The sequence below is a fragment of the Meleagris gallopavo genome, chromosome 12 (genome assembly GCF_905368555.1).
Source record: "Meleagris gallopavo chromosome 12, MGAL_WU_HG_1.1, whole genome shotgun sequence".
NCBI lineage: Eukaryota > Metazoa > Chordata > Aves > Galliformes > Phasianidae > Meleagris > Meleagris gallopavo.
The window spans coordinates 2,623,428-2,638,779 of NC_139415.1; the positions used below are offsets into that span (position 1 = coordinate 2,623,428).

General features: G+C 40.8%; 1 protein-coding gene across 3 annotated transcripts in view; it reads left to right on the forward strand.

The window, feature by feature from the left end:
- The window catches only part of SCAPER (S-phase cyclin A associated protein in the ER), a 144,619-nt gene that overhangs the window by 80,393 nt on the left and 48,874 nt on the right, over window positions 1–15,352 (forward strand). For all 3 annotated transcript variants that reach the window (XM_085234333.1, XM_085234332.1, XM_031555302.2), the window contains one exon: window positions 12,001–12,116. In XM_085234333.1, the coding sequence (XP_085090459.1) occupies window positions 12,001–12,116 (116 nt within the window). The remainder of the gene's footprint in view (window positions 1–12,000; window positions 12,117–15,352) is intronic.

Here is a 15,352-nt window from a genome sequence, read left to right on the forward strand (position 1 = left end):
ACTGTAGGCAGACGGTGTTTATGCCCTTGTAAAGGCTGTCAGAAGTGGTTGGCTTTAGCAATGCAGGCTGCCTGTTTATGTTTGGTTCTCTAAACTGTCAGGACCACTGGGGATGGTGACCATTGCCAGCGTGAAGATTCACAGACCAGTTTCTGGAAGGTACATTGAACTGCCCATCTAGCTAATCCTCTTGTGGCTTTTTTTTTCCCCTCTCCCAATAATATGAACTCTGAATCACCAGAAACTGAAACAGTAAAATGAAAAGCTGCTGGAGAATAGATGTGAGGAGCAAAAGCAATGTGAGGCAGAACACATGCAAGCTTTTGTATGATTTCTGATAAATTACTTGAAATGTCTCTGTGTATGTATAGATGAAACAAACTTTAGAAAAAAATACTCCAAAATGTTTCATATGTGGGGTTGAGCATGACAACACAGTGAGAATTGGGATTCCCAGTCTCTTGCACGTGTGATTCTGGTGATGCTACGGTGAAGTGCTCCAGCACCGAGGCTTCTGCCTGTTTCTAGTCCAGTAGAGTAGTGTAGCCATCAAAAGAGAATTAAAAGACACTGAATTTAATGGGTGAGTTTTATTTTTCAGAAGCATAAAAGTCTGGACTGGTGGGAAAGATGATGCATGTTGAAGCTTTTCTTAACTATTGATTATATTCAAACTATGTGGGATAATCATACCATATTCAATCACTGAATGAGCATTAGACAAGATACTGTAATTTGATGGCAAATTCTTGAAAAACAGTGAAATTCCTGGCTTGAGCAGGGCTAACATCATGAGGTCATGTATTCTGTGCAATCAGCCTAGCTTTAGAGCACACGAGCTGTAGCGTGGTGTTTGTCACTTCTGTGCCATCATTGAGGAAAACTGTCAAGTGTGAATTGCAAGTAGCAAACCATAAATTTAATTTTTTACTTAAAATGAAATGATTGGGGTTTAGCTTAGTTCTGTTACACTGCATAGAGGCAAGGATGATTAATATCTTTGAAAAAAGCAGTGTTAGCAATGATTCATTAATCTCTACAGAATTAATAATTCTTGCCTTTGGAGCATCGGAGGGTCAGGCGGGAATAAAATGGTGGGAATAAAATCAGTGGTACTAAAATAAATTGTGATTTTTTTTTTCTGCATGAAAATGTTTTGGTTAGTGAAAAAGAAAGATGAAGAAGGATGATAATGATGAGCTTTGGAGTTTGGAAGTAGAATAGGATTATAGATTGCTCGTTTCAGTGCAGGGCGTTTCTGTTGACAGGCTATATCACTCATAATATAGCAAGGTTAAGGTAAGAGCACCTGCACCTCTGGGAGAGACCCAGTGTACAGTCCCTGGTTTCAGTGAGAGTTACTGAAATCACGGGAGCAGTCAGCTGGTCAGTCACCTTAATAAATCAGAAAAAGCACTCTGAGACATTGCATATGGAAAACGGTAAAGACTGCTCTCTGTAAGTCATGGCTTTCCCCTGCTTGTAGTCCCAAATTCCTGTCACTATTTGGTGGTCTCAAACCCACATATGCCACAGGCCCAGTGCCACCCATGCACAAGCACTTGCTCAGGCAGCTGCTGTCTGCCTCATAACTGTTTTGTCTCAGTCTAAATGAAGGCTGCAGAAGTTACTCAAACTTCCACGTTTGAACATTACTGCAGTAACGTAGAGCTTTGGTCAAAGTGTTGAACGTTTATAGGTGGTTTTGTGATTGAGGTATTTGTGTTTTCCTTGAGGGGGCAATCTCTTTAATGCAGAGCACTTTGCTTTCCAGCTTACTTAATATTTCCCATTTCTCCACTAGAGGACACTACTGGCAGAAAGAACAACATGCCCTTTCAATCCCTGCAAGTAATGCAGCGTTGTTTAGAAGTCGCATTCTGGTTTGGAATAAAAATGCATACCTGAGATTCTAATTCTGTTAATACTGATGAGACCTCTGGGGCCAAAGCTGCATGTAACCTGGTGAGCTGAATTGCCTGTTAATTTTGGAAGCACTTTGTCTTTCCCTATGACTATCTTCAAAACGGGAGCTCCAGCACCGTGCCATCAGTGTCAGACAGCCAGGTCCCCCCACAGCAGCACACCCCAACTGCACTGCAGCAGCCCCCACTGCTCCTGCTGCACGTTGTGCACAGGTGGGCTCAGAAGTTCCACAGCTCCCTCTCCTGCTGTTTGTAGTTCCAGGTCTCCTGGGTTTGACGCATAGGGTGTCTAGGTAAGCAATATATAGCCTGTGAAGATGTAAACGTGCCATCAACTTTATTGGGTGTTCATACAAAAAAGGGTTCCTGATGTGTGCAGTGTATGCATATTATAAATGTAACGCACAAACGTGGACATGCCCACAGTTAAACGTATATTTAGAGCTGCTGTTGGCTGAGTTAGCAATATGGTAAGCTGAGCTCATGCAGCACAGGGCTGCAGCAGGCTGACCTCTGGCTGGCCAGGCTTGTGCCCGGGCTGGGAGCCACTGCTGCCCTCAGCCCCACTCCTGGACCTCTTCTCCTCCAACTGCACAGCACTGCAAAATGGCTGTTGTGTCCTAACCTCACAGGTGAAATGGGTGTCTGCTGGCTCTCAGCCGTATGAAGATTTTAATATTTGGCTCTTTGTTTTCAAATAAAAGCCTTCTCTTATACTGGGCAGTGAGCGTTTAGTGGCCACCATGTTTAAAAAATAAACTCTACCTTAATTTTTCCTTTGCTTTCTTCCAAGTTATGGAGCTTTGCTCTTAATGGAAGTAGTAGCTATCCTTGCTTTTATAGATAATCAGGAGTTAAAACATTAAGCTTCGCTTTGGCTAAATGTATGGTGTGTTCTGTATAGAGAATGGATTAAATTTTTTCTTTTTTTAAATAAAAACAGCACAGATCAAATATCTGCAACAGCTTTTTTTGTCCAATTTGTAATTGTATTATTTGTAGCATCCAGATATTTTCTTTGGGTGGTGTTTTTGGAAGCTGAACTTACTGGAATGTTATGTTTGTGACAAGTAGCAAACTGCAGTGATTGAAGCAAGGATGAGCTTAGAAACCCAGAGCATCAGATTATTTTGTGGTGTCATCAGATAGAAAAGCAGTTGGCTCTTCTCCCCATCTGCCTCTTTCTATCTTCTTATGATGGACACCAAAGTTGCTGGTGCTCTGATCGAGGTCACACTAAATTAATGTTACTCTTAATGGCTCTGAAAGAGACCTGTTTCTTAATTCTGATTTGTCTGAACAGTGCTTTTTATGTCACTCTTCACCAGTAGGATCTTTCTTTCTATCCCACAGGCATTCACCAAAACCACAACAATAGCAGTTGCTCTACGTAAGGGAAGGTTCATTAGGTTTTGGATTAGTATTGGTGAGGAGGAAGGAAGTATTGAGAACTGCCTTTAATTTTATTGTTACAAAATTCCCAAGCAGACATGGCTCTCTTTGCTGATCCTGAAATGTCAGTTCTTGAAACCTGTGAGCGTTTGCTTGACTGCGGGTATTTAACAAAGAGGATATTTACCTCTGATTTGTCTCTTCTCTAAGACACAAAGTAGGTTCCTAGCATGGTGCTGGGCTGGTTAAGGGAGCACTGAGCAGCAGTGTGCCCCACACTTCGCATGGTGTGCGTGTCTGTGGCCGTGGGTTGTAAAGCCTTCATATTAACTTTGGACACTACTGCAGTAGCCAGTTCCAGCGTGCTGGGATGTCAGGGGAAGGGGAAGCCATTAATCATATTTAAAGCTGAGCTGCAAGAGTTTAAAAATTATTTGAAGTCAAAATCTGAAGTTTATGAAGTTTATAAAATTTTAAAGTTTAAACACAGGTCTTTTTTAGTGGCTTAAAGTAGGATTTAGGTCCTTGGCTCTCTGTATTATACTACCAATAATCTAATAATTGTGTGAATACAGAACATAAGGAATTCTGTATGTATGCTTCCTTTGCTAGGAGTGTTAATCAAGATTATAACTGTCCTTATAAAGTACAGAACCTGAACTGAAAGCACGAACTCAGGAACTGATCAAACATACATAACTAAGGGAAAACCTGAGGTGTAGCAACCCTGCTCAAAACTAATTGGGTGCTGTAGACCCTTTAATTGGGAAATTAGGGGTTTTTTTAATGTATGCATCTTCGGTTCTGAGTGCCGGTGCTGCACACTGCTGTGAAACACGGCATGGAAAGAGTGGAAGCTGTTCAGAGACTGGTGCATGGCATGCTGTCCCTCACTGACTGTCTTCATTCCACTTGGCACAAACCACTGCTGCAGTTAGGAAAGTCCCCTGCTCCAGCTGGGGGTGGGCAGGGGAGCAGTGCCACGTGGCTGTTGGTTCAAGAGCAAGCTGTGTGCAAACACAGGAGGTGCTCTTTGGACACCCAGACTGTTTCTACCCAGACAGGCATTCCCTGTCACTGCCAGGAGAAAGTCAATAGGTCAGATGTGTGCTGCCTTGTGCAGGTTGGACCAGGCAGCTTTATATCATCAATAATTTGTTTGCCTGGAGTTTCTGTAATCTGTGGATTAACCTTTTTCTCAAGATGACCATATGAATAGGAACTTGTTACTAGAGGTCAGCCACAGACTATTTTTTAGCATGTTGACTGGAAATGGTATTACAAGGCAAGTTCAGTTCACAGATAAGCTTTGCAGTGTTTTTATTCCAAGATTATTGGGAGGGTAATTTACTGTGCACAGCGTGCCTTTAAAACTACTGTGGTGATTTCTGGTTCTGCGGGATGCAGTTGAAAGTTGTTAGGTGCCAGCACACTTAGCTGCACTAGTTGTGACCTTTTGCTGTCCAGTCTGGATTTTTTTTCCTTGCGCATCAGTTTCTATTAGACCAAATACAATGGATATATATACGTTCCAAGGTATGCAAAGCCAGGTCTTTGTTAAGCATTTACAGGACAAGAGATTTTTGATACTGTAAAAGCAGAGTAAATAACCACCGTTGGTGATTTTCTTCGTGTTGGATTTTTCTGTACGTTGGATTCTGCCTGTGGTTGTGGCACCCAGTCCAGTTGCACTAGAAAGTGCAGGCATTGCAGTGAGTGAATGGTGGTAAGAAAATGCTCTATGCAGGCATGTTTCTGCCAATGAGCAGGCGCCAATTTAGGTAAAGATCATAGTAAAATAATTATTATTTTTTCTTGTTATAGGTTTTGAAGGTTTTGTTTTATTTAACTGGCTGGTGTATGTTCCTATTTGTCAATATTTTTAAAATTCTACTTCTGATACGAAACCATATCACCTAGAGGTGTCCTTTCTTGTATGCTCACACTTGAAATACTTTTCAAAACCACATCTATACAGCAGTCTTTTATTACTGTCTTGTGGATGGGGTAATGAGCAAATAGTCCAAGAGGTTACAAGAGAGTACCCAAGGCAATCATTGTGAAAGCTGTGTTTAGAATTCAACTGTTCTTGACTGCCCTGCAGGTCTTCCAATGAACTGCCATGGCTCCTTCTCTATATATCATCTCCCCTGTAATTTTAATATCTTTAGTTCTGCTGGATTGTGCCAGTTTTCACAGTTTTAAGTGCAGCTGAAATCAGTGCTGCTATCTTGTGGCTAAAAGCTTTCAATAGTGAAACATCAGCCAGGGTTTAACAATGAATCAATGATGCAAGAAATCTGCAGCCGTTCTGTTCCCTGGACTGCTGCTTTTCCAAAAAGCTGCTGGAAGAGAACAGGACAAAATCGTGTGGTGGTACTTCTAGTATATTTGTTTGGGAGCTTCAATTTGTGAAGTTATTCTGAAAAAGACAAAATAGTCTCAGCAGATGAAGATGATCTAGGATTGTCACTGGTTTTACAGAATTAAACCCTTATCCTTGTGTTTTTTTTAAATTGATGCGCATATGAGGTGTCTGGTTATTTATAAACTTTTTTTTAGTAAGCACAAGTGGTGTAATGCTTAGTACTGTCTTAATATTTACAAAGACATGTCTTATTTTCACAAACAACACTGTCTTCCTGTTAAGACTACTTGAAATGAACAAAAGCAGCTAAGCAGATGATGTGGAGCTCCCTGCTTTGCATTTACCTGTCTGCTTTAAGGCTTTCACTGAGTTTTGAAAGTTCACAAACAGGATTGTGAGGGTCCTGCTCTCAACATCAACAGTTATTAACAGAGTGCCTCACCAAGATGTTACTATTAAGCTGAAAAGACACTGCAGACCATAGAGGATTGTTTGGTAAGATTCATGCTATTTGGTAGGATAATACAGTCATTCAGTAAGGAGCCCTACTCAGTATGGTTTATCTTACAGTGTGGGCAGATGTTTGGAAACACAAGTATGAATTAAAGAATGTCCATAGGCAGAAGTCAAACGGCATGTCGTGTGCACGTATGTCCTGTGGAGAAGGACTTGGGGGTCTTGATGGACGTGAGCCAGCTGTGTGCTCCTGCAGCCTGGATATCCTGGCTGCATCAACACAGGGGTGGCAGCAGGGAGAGGGGGTGGTTGTCCCCCCTCTGCTCTGCCCTTGTGCAGCCTCATCTGGAGTTCTGTGTCCAGGCCTGGGGCCCCCAGCTCAAAAACGATGTGGAGCTGTTGAATGGGTTCAGAGGAGGACCACAAAGATACTCAGAGGGCTGGAGCACCTCTCCTATGTGGAAAGGCTGAGGGAGCTGGACCAGTTCAGCTTGGAGAAGAGAAGGCCTCATTGTGTCCTTCCAGTACTTGAAGGGAGCTTACAAGCAGCAGAGGGACTGACTTTTTACACTGTCTGATAGTGATAGGACAAGGGGGAATGCTTCAAAGAGATTTATGTTAGGAAGAAATATTTTTCTTGGAGGTTAATAAGGCTCTGGCACAGTCTGCCCGGAGAGGTTGTGAACATCCCATCCTTGGAGGCCAGGTTGGATGGGATCCTGGGCAGCCTGATCTGGTAGCTGGCAGCCCTGTCCATGATGAGGGTTGGAACTAGATGATCTTTTAAGGATCCCTCCAACCTAAGCCATTCTATTATTCTAAATATGTGCAAAGTTGTTGCAGATAATATATCTTATTAAAGGAAAGAAGAAAAAAAAAGGCTTAGAGAGTGGAGGGTAAGTTCTACAGGGAAAGTGTGCAAGTGCTGAGCATCATGCAGGGAGCGAAACCCCTTCTGCAAAGTACCACCCATTTACCTACCTGTCATCTCAGGCAGATGGTAGGTGAGCATCCTTACCTGGATGAAACCACTGTGATCAGTTTGTATGGAATGTAAACGCAGAAACCAGAGGAGCTGCGTCATCTGTAAGGCTTCAGAATTGGCTTATCTTTGTGGGATAAGGTGTGAAGGAGCACTACTCAAGCCATCCTTACTGTGGCCTTGCTTGATGTTGCCTGAAGTGGTTGAATCCCTTAACATGTAGGCAGTTAATGAGGGAGGAGTTGGTACAAATGCACAATAGATACGTCCTTAAGGTGATTGAATGCTGCTCCCCAATGGTGTGCTAGTGACACTAAGCCACTCATATTGAATCCTGCACCTGGTTTGTTTTACAGCATTTTCCCACTGATGTACAGTGTTTGATACTCTGTTGTAGGTTGAGTCACTTGTTTGAAAACCACGTTTTCAGGAGAAATGAAGTATTATTATAGTATTAACTTCACTAGAGAGAAGTATTACAGGGAATAAAACTGATTGTGCATCACTTTTTGTGTCTGGAGGACAAATACGAGAGCGTATACTTACATTCATATCATCATGTTAGTGAGTTTGTATGTGCATGCATTGTTAGGTATTTATATAAAGGGAAGAGAAAAAAAGAGGGGATATCCAGCCCAAGCTTCAGTTGTCAAGTTTATTTTTTGAAGGCAGCTTTGAACTGCATTTCTTAGCCTCTGGCGTTTTAGATAGAATCTTCAAACACTGGATAAAAGGAAAGAGCATTCTGAAGATGGATTTCAATTATATTTTACTAATTAGTTATTACTTCTCCCTCGAGTGAACAGTTTAACAAGTGCAGAGTAATTATACAGGTTCAGTGTGTTCTTTCAGAAATAGAAGTGAGAAAGTATCAAAGGGTTTGGGCTTATTCAGAAATACTTTCTAACTAACAATTTTAGCTCATGATGTCTCTCTTTAAAAAGGCTTTTCCATTTTCTCCATTCAGCTTTGCATTCAAACCCAGCTGGTGGGACTGGCAGAACACATTCTCGTAGCTGGGGAAGGAAAATATTAATCCATGTCAGAATATTGATTGTGGAGGTTTGTCTAAGAGGAGTTGGTTTACACAGCAGTGTTTTTGTAGTTAGTGCAGGACGGTTTCACATGCAAGTGCTGCTGTTCAAACTTGAAGTGCTGCAGTTACATAGAACAGAGATGTTAAAGCTGACATGAAATCATTAAAGCTCTTCACCATTTCTGATTCTCCTCTATGTATTAAATAGTAGGAGTGCTTTAACAGGAGAAATGTATGGAAGTGAGTACTTTGGTGCAGGACATTGGATTTCACCCAATAACTCTTGCACCAAATTAATAAATTACAATCTAACTAGGATCATATTTTTCTAGGAGATAATCAGGTTTGATTTAAAAACTTCAAATGATTGAGTGTCGACTATATCCTTAGTATATTATGGTAGTCATTAATTACTCTTGGCATTAAAAAAAAAAATCATCTTCTTACCTGAATTCATGCCTTCTCAGCTTCTGTGTTTTAGGAGAAGCCGTCTTTCCCTTCAGGTGCTTCCATCCTGAGATCCAGATGTGTTTTTGCTTTCTCTGCCATGCACTGGCTTGGGCTTCTGCAGTGCCTCACACTGAGGCAGGTTGCTCTGACCTCCAGGCTTCTTTAACAAACTTTCTAGTTTGCCCAGCATCCCATGTAAAGCAGGAGCAGGGGAGCATTCTGACCTTGCTTCTGTATGTAGGCACCAACAAGTGTTGGTGAATGATGCTCCCTGTATGTCAGTCAGTAGCCCGCCTGCTTTTGTAAGTAACTCAGAGATTTCTCCCATTTTGATTTTATTTCAGAGCCATGCAGTTTACTTATCTAGTCTCTTTGATGTATGAGGCCAAACTCAACTACCAGCATGGGTTGCTTGGCCCTGTTGTGTATTTCTGTATTGCCTGTATCTGAGCAGGGTGGTTGGGTGTGACGAGGAGTATATGTCAACAGCTTTGTTTAGCTGTGTTTATTTTTGCTTACCAAATGTCAGACAACAAGATGAAATTATTATTCTGAACTTTGTATTTAGCCTGCTCATTTTTGAATTTGCCAGACCTGCCAGTATCACTGGGTAAGTGCTGCTTCTGAAGGTGCCACAGATGCCAAACCCTGATAAAATCTGCCCTGTCTTGCTAATGAACACAGTTAGTTGTTCCCCATCTGCTGCCTCTGTCTGAAAGGTTAGGAAGCCCTTCCTTCGTGATCACAAAGGACATAATTATTGTCTGTAGAGGAGTCAAGTACAAAGACGGTTCATCCAGCCTGACCGCTGCTACACTGCAGGCCACCAAAGATTAACAGCTGCTTCTCCTTTGATTAGGTTAGGTAATAACAGTTACTTTAGTTAATAATTGGATGGATTCCCAGGCCATGTAATTCAGGTTTAGGCTGTCATTTTTTGCTGGCATGTTGCTGAGCTGTATTATTGGAAGGGAGCCTGTAATCCTATTAGTCAGTTGTCACTCAAGCCACAGAAGAGGAGAAGAGGAATTCAAGTCCATTAAGGTGTTGTAACAGGTAGGAAAATAAGTCAGCCACGTTTGCTTGGTATGCAGGGAGCTTTCCTGATTGTCTGACAACATTAAAAAACAAAGATGAATTTTAGAAGTTTGCTGAAATGCTTAGTTATTAGTTAATCCCAAAGATTATTACATCATGTGTTTATGGTCATTTCTGTTCAGTTTGCCACCTGTGCAATAGTGTGTGCATGTGTTCTGCTGAAGAGATGCATGATGAGTATGCTGTTGTGTCAAAGTTGGTTACCGCATGCTTTAAATGACAAGCGCATAATGATCCCAAAAATTACAGATTCATACTTACCATCACTTCAGCTGTGTCAGCTTTCTTCCTCTACAAACCAGGCTGCTGTATTTCACACTGATAGAGACTTCTGAAATGCAAGGAAAACAAGATTTCTTTTTCTTACATTAGTTTTGAGTGCTACATCATTGGTTCTGGTGGCCTCATCTCTGTTGTTATTTCTGTAATGTGTAAGACAAATTTAGGTGGCATCTTCTGTGCCTCTTCCTCTCTCTGTTAAGAAATGCCTGAATGACAGCAATAATAATTTTTCCGTGTGGTTTTTCTGCCTCATCTCCTGCGTATTATTGGGCAACGTGAGAGCTTTGGCATCCTTCTGTACCTATGATTGATATGTTTGAAAATGGTTTTAGAAATAGTTATATTTCTGAAAATATGCAAGGCCGAAAAGTTCCGCTGTTAAAAATTGACAAACGTGTGGGGTTTTCTTCTGTTCAACAAACATGAACCCCATTGCATTGATTGCTTTGCTAATTAAACCTCCCACACAAGTATGCAGGCATTCTCAAAGAGCTGTTTTTGTAGTGAAATTGAGACAGTTTTCCTGAGCGTCTAGCTAAGTAATTCCAGAGGCGAAGTTAGCAGTCTGGAGCATTCTTTCAGGCAGCAGAGGTGTGCCATACTGGTTTGTGCTCTTCCCAAACGGGGACTTAATGTTATCTCCCAACAGGTCTGTCATTTTTCATACTGAGATGGTGCTTGATCTGCTCTCTGCCTTTGGTGCTACAAAAGTGAAAGCTGTAACCATCTCAGCAGGTCTTGCATGCAAACGCAGACGCAGTGTTGTGTTTTATCATACAGGTCAGTGACAGTACAAGGTAACGCAGCAATAGATGAGCATCAGTTAGTAACATTTACAGACTGTAGGAATGATGGCAAAATGGCATTTTGGTGTAAAATCCCGTTAAGTGGAAGCACAAAGGGGACCCACAGAATGAGAAGCTAATCTCTAATGCTAGGACTACATAGAGAATTAGTTTACAAGGAATCTGTTTAAAAGCAACAGCCATAGCATGATGAATGCAGAACAAACCAAAAGCAAATGTGATGCTTCAAATCCAAGAGCACTGATTAATTCAGGTGCATTTTCAATAACGTGCAAGGAGTGGATGTGACAAAAGATCTGGAAGGGTAATAATTTTGAGTTGCTGTCACTTGCTAAGCACCTGACTGGAAAAAAAGAGAGAACCTGCACCAATCTCTTAAGTGACATTTTCAATCTTAGGTAGTTTCCCATAACTGAAGCATTACCAAAATGATGTCCCTTCTTTTTTTAAAATCTGATTCCCAAACTCCAAGCAATTAATTTGAGAAGGCAGAAGAGCTAACCAGCTCGTGTCCTCAACAGCATCTGTCAGAGAGCATTTCTAGTAACTGGCACTCTGCCTGCTGATTCTGCCAGGCTTTCTTCCAGACAAGGGACTGAATTTGCGGGGTTCCCATGCTTTGAAATACGTAACTGGATTTCATCAACATAATGATGGCACTCATGCTTTAAAGTGATCTGCATAAGCAATTTTATGCACACATAAATCGCATCAAGGAACGATCGAGTTTCCTTTTGGAAAAGCATGTAAGAAAGAGGAAACGCCCATCTAGAGATGGTCCATATTTGCTTAATCATTTAAAAAAGTATTGGAGTATAACTACGAAGATAACAGCAATAGGGTAAAGATTGACTTCTATGAAATCCCTACAACAGTATGTTCTTATGGAAAATATTTATGGTATTATGGAAAATATTAGGGTATTAGTTTATAGGTGTTACCTAAATATAGTATGTGGTACGTATGTATTGCCTTTGAGACCATAACATGAGAATTTCTGCTCCTCTGCCTTCTGAAAAATGTTCTTCCCTGTGTACTGGCGTTTCACTGCTCTTTTTCAGAGGCGTTCATCATGATAAATGCATGTATTAAAGATTTCCTGTGTTGACACAAAATCTCAGGGCAGTTGTCTTCTAGGCATCTGGCTTATGCATGAGTTTTCTAAACATTTCTGTTGGTTCTCTTCTGTGACTGTGTTTCTGCAGAACACAGCAGACCAGATAGCATTTCGGGCTGCAGGAGGACTGACTGCCTTGGAGCACGTTCTTCAAGCAATGACTGCTCCCACCAATCTGAACACAGCTTCACGGATTCCTTTTAAGTAAGTATGATTGGCCCTTCCGTTGTCACTTAGTATCACTGGAATATTCATTTCACATCTGCTTCATTGCTTCTGCTTCCTTCTTACAGTGTTCAAAGAAAAAAAGTCACTCTCTATTTTGAGCTGCCGTGAAAGGTGAAAGACATTTCCACTCAACCTCTGGTTTTCAGTCTCGGGCTTCTCATTCCCTGCACTCTGAGACTTTTAAAGTGAAGCAGTTGCTCTGAGATAGACCTAGCTGAAAGGGCTTCTGCAAACAAGTAAATCCAAATTCTTGTGGATTAGAGGAATTACTCTTCGTAGCACGTAAGAGTAGAAGGGTTGAAATGTCTAATCCCTAAAAATTCCATTTGTGCTATAAAAGAGCTAAGGATGCTTTTTGTACAAGAGTGACCGAGTCTAGAATGTTGTGTACCATTGTTGTAATTCCTTTGTAGATTTATGTTGATATTCTAATAATTTGAATGTAAGCACTGCATTGTGTGGTTTTGGATCTTTAATGACCATTAATATATTATGGGCCAGATATGAAGTGCTAGGAAAGAGCACCTAAGGAAAAAAATGTGCTTTTAATATCCTAACTTTGCTCTTCAAAAAGAATAAGATTCCTACTTTCCCTGTAATTCATGCAGAATTCACTTCCTGCAAGTCCACCCAGTTCCTCTGATCCTGAATTGATGTAACAGTGCTCAGCAGCAGCTGGGAGAATGAAAAATTCTACTCAATCTGTAAGGAAGCATTTAAAAAACAGTGTAATTGAACTGACCTCCTGACCAAAGTGTTTGTGACTTGGAGGACTACCAAATGGTGATCTTGTGCCAGAGCTTAGACCTCAAATTAAGATCACTGTTTACTTACAGTAGGGCATACTGTATTTTCAATTAACAATGTATTCTGTTAAGCTCTGTGTGAAATTTAATACAAACAGAAATAAAATTGCTTTAAGCAGAACTGCTTGCATTTGGGGAATGCAGTTGATACGGTTTCATTCGTTCCTGCTAGAAGAGCATACAAAAAAAAAAAAGCTGTAAGTTCCTTACAGATATTATATAGGAACAAGTACAACAGGAGGTTAAATTGACTTCTGTTTCCTAAAGAAGGAAAGTAGTAGAGCTAATGCTGTTATATTCCATTTCCTGCTTTCTTAAGGCTGTGGAGCACCTTTGCTTTGCTCCATTCATGACTCAGATACAAAGCCTGCCTTTTTATGAACTATTGGAAAACGCTTTCAAAGTTCCACTCTCTGCTGGGAGTAAGTTAAATGTTCAGACTGCATCCTTCCAGCTTAATGGCTTGTTTGTTCGTGTGAATGACTAAAGCACTTGGAGAAATTAAGAAAAATTGTACCTTTTCCTTAAGCACAACAAGTCTGCTGTTTTTCGAGGTTCCAAGAATATGTAACAAATCTTCTTTTATTAAAAAAAAAAAAAAAAACTAATTGCAGAGATCTCTCTGATGGCTTCCTGAAACTTGTGCTATCTCTTATGTTACAAGGAGCCAGCGTCCATTTCTAGATCATCTCCATATGTTGTGTTGGTGCTCAAGGAGAGCTTCCAGCTCTCGGAGCTGTAGCTGCAAAACCCATTAGCAGCCTCGTGCCCTTCTTCATCCATGTTTTAAGTCAGTGCCACTGCTGCTGAGGCCAGGAGCACAGAGCCCACTCACCAGCTGGGTCATCCAGCCCACAGGCTTGGTTGTGAATGAGTATTGCTAGTTATTATTAGTTTTTGGTGTTATAGTTGGGAAGTTTGTGTTTCTGTGTTGGCAGAGTTGTAGATGAAGTAGCTAGACGTGTGGCAGATTTTATTCAGGCTGTTATATAAATGGCACTTGGGACTTGCCTGTTGGGCCTTTGACACATGTAAATAAAAAGAGCAGACTTCTAACTTTTCCAAATACAATTTTCATAACAGAACACTAAGCCACGGTGTCAAACTTCAGCTGTTTCTATATTAACAAACATATGGGAGAGGTATACATAGGTACAGCTAGCCTACTGTTAGGGCTTCTGTATACAGAGCAGCACACTTTCAGCTATGATCATGATTTTTCAGTGGGTCACGTTTCTTCTAAGAAATAGTTGCTGAAGTCAGAGTCAATACAATTCCAAGTGTGAAGGATTTTAATGTTGTACCTAATGTGTATTGTAGAGCTTACTATTAAATGCAAAGCTATATTGCTATTCATCTCCTTATGCAGCTCTAATAGTAGGGTGAAGATGTTTAAATGACAAGGAAATCAAAGTTTTCAAACTTATTAATAGGATTTCAGGTCATCTTAATTTTTCAACAAAACCTGTTCTCAGTCATCACGCAGTCTGTGATTCATGCTTTTGTGGGTCTAATTACTGCTAGTAAACTTTCCCACTCATTTGATTGCTGCTCATATTTGCTAGACTTCTACTGCATTCTATCATTACGCTTCTCAAGATGGCATGATGCAAAATAGCAGTGAAATACTCCATGTTGTTTCTAAGGATAAACTATTTTAGCAAAAACTTATTTGTTTACATACATTAAAAGCTGAGATGGAAAGCATAACATATGCTGGGGGCATCACAGTGAACTTGGTGTTGCTGCACACAGTGCGGACCCTCTGTGGTTGATTTCAGTGATGTTCTTTCTCATATAGAAGAACATATTTTGAATCTAATGAAGCAGCAGTTACCTCTGCGTAGAGGTGAAACAAGCCCTTTGGAGGCGAGTTAAATTAAGACCTTTCATTAATTGCCTTCCTGTCTTCTTTTGGCCAGCTATGTTCTGCTGAGGGATGCTGCTGGCCTTACGATTGTTTGCGTGTGTACATTTAACCATTGGTACTCAAATTGGGAATGTGTCTGTTTTTTTGTGCTGAGGTTAAGCTATTTACAAGTAGGTGAGGAGATTACATGGGCTATTATCTACATCTCTCTTTCTCCAAAATCCTGGCAGTATGGTGCAGCTCAGAACTTTAATCCCATGTCTACAGGATAAAGCTTTATTATCAAAGATTTAACAATATGCCTGTTGTTTTGTACCGCTGTCCAGATTGGTAGTTAGACTTAGCAGGGCAGCAAATGCTGTGAAAAGATGTGACATTTATGAGACAGATAATACATGCGGTGTCCCAACAGTATTCCTCCCTTCAAATAAAGCACTGAAGAAAGAAAAGGGAAAGCAATGGATTACAGTTGATTTTATTACTGATGTTAACATACAAATTAGTGTTCAGCTGCCTTATTTCTTAAAGTAGCATTT